Source organism: Cephus cinctus, unplaced genomic scaffold (genome assembly GCF_000341935.2).
Source record: "Cephus cinctus unplaced genomic scaffold, Ccin1 Ccin1_scaffold0638, whole genome shotgun sequence".
Taxonomy (NCBI): domain Eukaryota; kingdom Metazoa; phylum Arthropoda; class Insecta; order Hymenoptera; family Cephidae; genus Cephus; species Cephus cinctus.
This window is the reverse complement of record NW_014333277.1, coordinates 50,233-59,239: the sequence shown is the minus strand read 5'-3', so window position 1 is coordinate 59,239 and position 9,007 is coordinate 50,233. Positions and strand designations below refer to the sequence as shown.

At 41.8% G+C, this 9,007-nt stretch overlaps 1 protein-coding gene across 23 annotated transcripts in view; it reads left to right on the top strand.

Moving 5' to 3' along the window:
• Positions 1-9,007, top strand: part of LOC107269371 (lachesin) — a 124,785-nt gene that overhangs the window by 108,401 nt on the left and 7,377 nt on the right. For 22 of the 23 annotated variants that reach the window (XM_025086662.1, XM_025086673.1, XM_025086668.1 and 19 more), the window contains 3 exons: positions 106-390; positions 904-966; positions 6,137-6,289. In XM_025086662.1, coding sequence (XP_024942430.1) covers positions 106-390; positions 904-966; positions 6,137-6,289 — 501 coding nt within the window. The remainder of the gene's footprint in view (positions 1-105; positions 391-903; positions 967-6,136; positions 6,290-9,007) is intronic. The other variant, XM_025086665.1, reaches the window with a different exon arrangement.

Sequence of the window (9,007 nt, the reverse complement as noted above, 5' to 3'; positions counted from 1 at the left end):
GAGTTTGGGGGGGGGGGGGGGTAAAAGAAAAATTTTACGTTCCATCGCAAAAACCTTAATTCAATTGTACGGGGGCCTTATGGGTAAACTATTTTCTAATTAAAGTTTCACCAATGATCTGGGTGCCGAATCAGCTGGTTGGCGCTCCTGCCGATACCAACGTTACCATCGACTGTCACACGGAGGCTCACCCACGTGCCATCAGCTATTGGATCTTCAATAGCACCATGGTGCTGTCCAATGAGAAATATTTCACGCACACAGTCGAGAACAGCTACAGGACTCACATGAGGCTTACCATACGAAATCTGCAAGCTGGCGACTTTGGAAACTATAGATGTATCAGCAAAAACTCTCTCGGAGAGACCGAGGGCTCCATTAGATTGTACGGTAAGCGGTTTATTGGGAAATTTAAGGCGCATGCGCATGTACCACCTGTCTTATCGCGTACTTTTATCCCGTTCAAAATCGACAGGGACAGATTGGTCATTTAAACGATAATAGTTTTGCCCGACATTTTTCTTAAATTTATTCAATGAAATACTTGGATTATGATATTTGAAGTATGCTTTAATCAAAATTAGAAAATCGGATTAATTATTCTGTTCGGTAGCGATTAGTAATGCCAACTGGATGAAATACTTGAAATAGACTTTAGCTCAGTTATAATTTAATATTTTACATAATAATGGTACAAGGCAAATCCGATGGTTATAGAATTTTTTTTTTTTTTTTTAAATATCACCAAATTACACCAATCGTATCGATTATTCATTTGATGCAGTTTTACTCGAATTTCTCATTCACCCCCTTTCCCTCCGACAATATATTCAAAATTATGGAAATTTTTCTGGCAACCCCTTACGTCTCCTGATTTTGCAATGCTCTTTTCTCTGATTTCAGAAATACCAAAACCATCAGCGCCGCCAAAAGCCACGGAAATCAAGAGCAGCGCCAACAAAGAAGGTGAGACGACCTTTTTTTTTATTGCTCTACGGCATTTTTCACCCTGTAGCAGCAAAATCCGAGCGTAGATTGCTGAAACAGAAAAAAAAAACAACAAAAACCATCCAAAAATAATGAAATCTACCTTCCGGCGTCGTTAGGCGATCCTCCGAAAATTTGACTAGGTTCGACATAACTCCACGACTAAATACCAACTTTCGTTAATGACGATTATCCTTCGCGAAATACCGTGTGGTTTCCCCTATCAAAATAAGATAAAGTCCACGGGTGTTGTACGAGCTGCGGATAATTCTCGAGTCACGCTACATTAGCCGGGAGAAGTAATTAATCAGTCCGAAGGAAAGCGATTACAATTATCCAATGGAAAGTCGTCGTACCGGAAACGCGTAAATACCCGACAGCGACGGAAGTGACTATACGGTATTTATCGCTAAAGAAATCGCAGCCGTAAGAACGCAGATACATAATTTCGAAAAAAAAAAAAAAAAAAAAAAAAAAAAAAAAAAAAAAAAAAAAAAAAAAAAAAAAAAAAAAAAAAAAAAAGAAAAATTACATAACGCGTATTAAATTTTGTATGCTGATACGAGCATGTATATATATATATATAATAGGAGGAATCTCGTTAGATTCGTCTTGTCGTTTATCAGCACTTAAAGACGGCAGGATCTGTCGTGACGAGGGTTCCGGGAAGTGAAGGTATCGAATCCTTTGAAAAGTAATCCTCAGATTAGCCAGGGCAATGTACGTATACGCCTTTATTATTAAGCAGAGCGAATAACTTGGGTGGATCCTGAGGTCGGGCTTGGTCCCAGTGGTTCCACTGACTCCGACAGCTTCTACCTACGCGGTACCAATCTCAATATGTTGCATTATTAAAGCCATACAAGCCTCGCCAACATGCCCGCGTATTACTATATTATGCTTTACAATTTCCCTTGGCTTTTACTTCGACTGGTTACATTATAGCTGCGGCCACCGGGCGGTTTCGAGACTCTATATATAGATCTCTGGGGTCTAAAATACAGGCGTACGAAATAAACTCTCTGAAATCGATGTCAACATGGTTTCGCACTGTCAAACGTTGAAAATTAAGCGATTCTGTGTTTCTTTTTCTTTTGGTATTTTTTTCCCCCTATGTTATTTAATTAAAATTTTTTTTTTTTTTACGGCAATATCGTTTGTCGTAGACGAGATAGCTGCGGTTTTATTCGATAGGACCAGAGATCGCTTGGCACCCACGTCTCTGGATTGTTCTAGAAATTCTTGAGAAACATTATTGGACCAATCTTGAACTATCCGAAAATTTTCCACGCGTTCTTGATTTTGGAATTTACGGAATATCTATCTCCTACGGCGTTCGGATATCTTGGATTAGTGTGCGTTACGGGATATACCCTCGAGCATGCATATTTCAGGGATAACGAGTTTTTGAATATTTTATACAATGAAAATTCTTGGCTGCGTTTGCGTTAATTTTAATTGAAATTTTAAAAAGTAGGAGTTAAAAAAATGGCCAAGTTTATTTTTTTCTCGAATACGTTAATCGATGCTAGTTAGCCACGTGGGACGGGAGAAATATTATAGTATGTAGAAGAGATTATTCGAAAATTTATTTCTATGTCCATACCGACCAGTAGCATAATCGGAATCTCAGGAATATAATTTTTACTCTTAACCTCCGCGATATGTCGTTACTGACTTAACGGGTGACCTAATTAACTGCATTTAAAATTCAATTACTGTCTGATGAAACTACCGTTTATATAACCGAGAGCGGTCAGGTCGCACTGTAGGGAACGTGTACCCCGACGAAATATCCGTATTGTTTTTCCGACAAGAGCTGCTGGCAAACCGTCATTTCCTATTGGGATTATTATTTTTTTTTTTTTTTTTGAAAAATTAGGGGAGATGAAAATTTTGACATCCCAGGCATACATATCTATTGGTTATACAGTGCGTATGGATAAAATTTAAAAAAATATATATTTATCGTATAGCTATTAATTATTGGATAAAGAAAAGTAAGAGGATCGGGGTAGACATTACGAAGAGATTGAAATTAAGGGGATGTTCAATCGCGGGAGAGTTTCATTATGAAATTGTATTGCGCCAGGCATTCGAATGCCGGTATAAAATTTCAGTGGCACAAAGTAGAAAAGTTCCTTGGTAAACGGCGATGATAAAATGCCCGGAGTGGCGAAAGGCTTTCATCGTTCGTTTCCCATTTGATATAACTCGGGTAAGAAAGTTTGCAAATTCCTTATCCCATCGTACCTCTGCTTTAATAATATTTAACAATTCAAACCGAATGCGCAGCGCGGCCCGTATAAAGTTTTGGCCTCATGAAAATATATCGTATTGCTTCGGAGAAGTTGTACCTTTTTTTTTTTAACCCCCTGTCGCGTATTACGTATTATTTGAGAATTCGACGACTGACTGTGTCGAACGATAACTGAACGTCGGTAACGCAGGGCTCTGCGCCGGTAACGGCAGTTAGCCTGCCCGTATTGTTTCTGCTTATATCTTTCGCGCCCATATTTTTACCCCCCTTGATATTTTTACTGTCAACTGTGATATCTAACGTGAACTTTTCTATGGTAGCTACACGGGTTCTGAAACTTGGTTAAGAAAGCTCTCATCGGGGTAAAAGACAAAGAACAGCAGTGAAATACGAGCCCAGTGTGATTGCCTAGAAGGCGCGGGTCGGGTATAATATATTCACATACTCTTAGCATACAGACAGGCCCCGTCGGACTATATTGTTAGGAGGCCGCTGCACCGCACAACAAAACAAACTTTCCTGGCGTATTTAAACTTTTATTCGAAAACTTTTTAGTAGCTTGGTATCCTGGGGTTAGGACCGTGGGGGTGGCGCGGGGTGGTGGGAGAAGTCGAAGGGTGGTTGTTTTCGAGAAAGTGTGCCAGGACTTGGAAAGAGCCGAGAAACATAAAGGACTAACTGCTCCGGAGACGGTGCCACCTGGAACGGCTAAGAGGCGGGAAATTTAAATTCGTTGACGATCACGATCCTCGTATAAACAATGCCGTTTAACTTTTTCACTATACAATATATTTGTCGTACGCTACTTTTTTTTTTTCATTGCCGGTATTTCCGTATCACGTAAAATAGACTGTCAAAATTTTGATTTTTTTTTTTTACTTCCGCCAATCCGGACCAATCCGAATAATTTTTACGAAACGTCCTTTGCGCAATAATTTCAATCGTCGAGCCGTATCGAGCACTGGTACTGTTGGAGTAAACTCGTGGCAGTAATTGCCAGCTAATTACAGTGCCCAGTGGCGCGTGAAAATGCGATAGTTTTTTTTTTATACCAGAAATACGTATCGCAGAAACTCGATTTTTCATTATTTTTAATATATTTTTAGGGCAGCGTCGAGCGCGTGAAATTCTTTTTTTTTTTTTTCACGTCATTCCACTCCCCGGTGACTGGCCAATTATTATTTCTTCATGAACGAGCGCAAAATTGAAGAATCGAATGAAAAATATCTGTCCCATACGAACAATGCGTTTGTCATTAAAACCCTCGAAATTGATCGGGCTAATATTAACAAAATTGAACAGCTTTTTATTAGGGGAAAAAAAAAAAATCGTAACATTTTCACCATATATACTTGCACTACACTTTGCTCGTATTCACCCGAATTCTATACTGTATATATAACTGTCAAATTATTTCACACATCAGTCTGTCAAATAAATCTATTAACCCTTTCGATACTTCATAAACAATGCCCTACGGGAAATCGTACCGGCAGTCACCCCCAATACCGAAAGGGTTGATCCGATATCAACGTCATCCATACATCGTCGCCATAACCCGATTAATAAATGATGAAAATCCCTATATCAGAAAGCCAACGATCGTTTTACCAGCCGTCGGTAAATGGATATTACAACTGTAATGGACTTTATGCATAGTAGAATAAGAACGTTCCAAGCCAACCCATTAGAAATTCAGATACGAATGCCTCGTAAACTTATTCGATATAAGAACGAAAATACGAAGACCACTAAACAGCGGAAAGAAGAGGCGACGCGGCAAGAATGACAATTTCCAGTCATGCGATGCGACACTGAGGGGTCTTTGAAATTTTCTACTTATACGATTTACCGTTAGACCAAGAACGAGGCAGACCCTTTGAAATATTTTTCCTAGTAACAGGACGCGTTCTGTATAGAAGAGGCATATACATGAACCTACTTTATATTGTGAAGCCCGAAGGCTGGTTGGTGGACGAAATAGAGAGAAAAAGTAAACGATAAGTTTCGCCGGGCGAACGACAGTACCGAAGAATAGTATAGGCCCCCTGTCGGACATGAAGTTAAACTACACCCTGGTTGGGAGTAGAAAATTATCGCCATGAAAACTTTCAATCTACCGCGCAAAGAGCGAACGGCCCACGAGGGATCGTGCTCGGTCGGTAGAATGCAAAGAATGCTTTGAAAATTTTCGTGTCAGCCGTGGGACGTTAAACGAGAAAGCTCAAGCTCGCGTACGGGAAGCAGGAAGGAGGATAGCTCCTCGTTATCGCTCCTAAGAAAAAAAAGTCTTAGACGAGTAGGAAAATGTTTGCAGCTCTTAAAGTTATTACGACGTAAGGGATTTCTCTCTCTGTACGTACACGTAGGGTGTACAGGTATACACGTGGTGGCTGGAATTTCTTAAAGTTTGAGCTTCCACCCGAAAGCTCCACTAGGAAAGCATCCAACTGTTTCTCTCGCTAAGAAGCTTTTCGAGCTTGCAGACATTTACGAAGCGCGAATTTCGCATCGGTGCCAATTGACTTGCCGGCATCGAATGCAACAAGTTAGACTTGGCTGGTTTTCAAAGGGACTGCGCACCAATTCGTCCGCTTCCGTTGTCAACGAACTTGGCCCCTCGTCGCGGCAGCATTTATATTCGTTGATTTTAGGCGAAAGCTCACAAATACCTTTGCGAAAATATAATAAATTCATTAATATTCTCGTATACATTATCTCATTCCTGTCGCGCATTGGAAAGAACTTTAAGGCAGTCTCGTGTGTAGTACTTTATTATGTATGGTGTGGAATAGTGCAGCGATCTCACGTGACTACGTTATAAATATTCGAGACGCATCTGTTCTCGAGTCCTGACACCTGGTGGATGAGGTCCTCGTTTATTTCCAGGACGAAAGAGCACCCCGGCCCCGCCGAAACGGCTGACGACCGTGTGGCCAGCTTCTTACAAGCCGTACTATCCAAAAAGGACCGAGCGACCTCCGTCGAGCGAGGAGAAGCTCGAAAGGCCAGAGCAGAAGCCACGAGGTCACGCAAGCACAGGTGAGACCTAAATTTCCTTGCATTTCCCAGGATGTCAGCACAGTGTCCACCCAATATCCTTAGCTCCCATTGGCTCGCGAAGCCACGTCTCCCCTTCAGCTCATAGACCCAAACTGACTCCGTCCCAGTCGCTCCGGCCTGTTCCAATTTCGCGCAACACGTGACCATCCTGAATGCACCCGAGACAGGAAGTCCGAGCCACGCTATTCTGCACCATGCACCCTGAAGTTGTTCGTCCCATCAGGACCATTTTTTAAATTCCCATAGATCCTGCGGGTGGATCAGGGAGGAGCCCGTAGACTTTGCCTACGGCCTTACAGGGAGGTTCGTGGGTCGCGCAGAGAGACAGGTAGATGCTGCCCATGAAAATTGGCGTATCGCGAGACGTGAATTTCCCACGGGTGACATTTGCACTTTCCATCGTTCCCGTCCAGGACTCTTTATTCGCACGTGGATGAGAACTCGTTCTTAAGAGCGTCGGACTGCTCCTACGTTTATTTACTTCGAATGCCAAACCTACCGTAGCAGTCGGTATCCAACGTCCTCAGCGATCTTTCATATTCGAATCCAGCCGTGACGTTGGTACTGGTTCCGGAGCAACGACCGGTACCCAGGAGACACCCATCTCGGAGATATTGGAAAAATCCTTAGCCCATCCCGCGCGTACAGCTTCCCTTGCTCCTGATAGTCGAGCGATCATTCGAAACGACATGCAGCCGAGAGTCGGGAGATTATACGCCACGGGCTGGAGGATCTGTCAGTTTCCCAGAGATCCTGCTTCCTTGTTGCCGGCGGAGCTGAAGTCGGAGTCTGCATCGCGCTATGCACTTTGCCCTGGGTGGCTGTAACGGTAATGCAACCTTCCACTGCCGCATCGTCCAATTTGCCGAGAACACGGGGACGTTAAAAGTTCACGGGTATATATGCATCGCGAGCTCCATCGAAAACCTTCTTCTTCTGTTTTACTATTCTTCGCTTTATTTTACACGGCACCCGGCGCGCTCTACCTGGAGTATATCTGATATAATAAAATAAGTAATGCCAGTCCGCACTGTGCTGCACGGACTAAGTATATACGTATGTCTCTCGCAATGAAATAGCTGCGATGCGCGCTCGCTGCTTTTCTTAGGATTTTACGTATCAACATGGCTGTGGCTCTTTGGATATTCTGTAGTCTCGTAATATTGTATATACATATATATATATATGAATCTTGAGATATATAGATACGGTATACAGCGTTATCTCGACTGTATCAAAAAATATAATTTTTGATGACGCTTAATTTTTTTTTTTTTTTTTTTTTTTTTTTTTTTATAGACTCAAACTTTGTCAGGGTAAATTATTCGTGCTGTGATCGTGAAAATTTTAATTATTAACATGCTGCAAGGAGCTCGTTATTTTATTTAATTGAATCCCATCGAATAACGATATATCGTTAATCGAATTAACGGAAATTTTTTTTTTTTACGCTATATCAACACGTTACTCGACTACGAACGCTCTTTGACGTCGATCGAATTATATTTATCAGGGAATTCGTGTAATAAAACAAATCACGAGTCGAATTTGATATATCGGTAAAAAGTAGTCGGTGCATTCGAGCCCGGTGCATACTGAAGAATGGATATAAAAGTGCATAATGCATTTCCAAGAGTGCTGAATAAATAACGCGAAAGAGGACACGTCGTTTCATCCCACCGGGTATATGGATGGGATAATTTTGAGCACGATACCCAAGCCATCGTTTTTATTCGAATAATTCGAAATTTCACTTTAGCCCGTAAACCCATCAGGCGACCAGGTATTTGCTGATAAAAGTCTTTAATTTGTAATTGAAATTTTCAAAATTCTAAAACGATCCCAAAGTCGCTCATTATTCTCCCATAAAATTCATTTCGTTCGAACACACATGCCCGTAACCCAAAACCAACCAGTTCCCTTTCATCGCGCCCTGTACCGGATATCATCGGTCTTTCCGCAATCTGGATAATCCAGGAAAACCGGACTTCCGGAAAATGGGATTGGCACGTTGCAACGAGGCTAATCGCCATTAACGAATGATCACGTTTCAAAGCGAACCGTTCGACCCAGAGTAAGCAGATACTGGCTGATAATGAATCCCACGCAGTTTCGACCGTGCAGTCAGAAAATTCGAAATTTTTTTTTCACGCGTGAATCTTCGGTGTAGTTAAAAAAAAATTAGCTCACAAATTATCATAATGCATTGCGTAACCTCCAATCGATCCTCCCCTCTCCAAAGTGCATCTTCGCGATACTCTGAGCTCTCTGCATATTCCAGTACACGATCTGCATAACCTAACCTGGCACAGAGTTCAGCACGGCTCGAGCGTAGCTCACGGACCCATTAGAACGTCGGGTTACCGTTGTCTCGATATCGACAATTTCAAACCCAACTTCAAGCAGCTTCCCTACACTTGCTCGTTCTAAAATATGCATGGACATCCCTCGATACGTTTATTAGAAAATTAACCAGCAGCAACATTAGGAGTACCTGCTACTACGGAGGCCTGTTAATATTAACCAGTCGACCCTTGAGTCCTGCCCCGTGTAACCTTAGCAGGTTAGCTCGTATCCGGTTCTTAGAAGACCACGTGCGAGTGCTGCTTTTCAGGTACATCCTACCGAACTATAGTTACGTTTTAACTGGTTATACACTTGTATATCTATATATGTATTTTTGGATGAACATTTTTT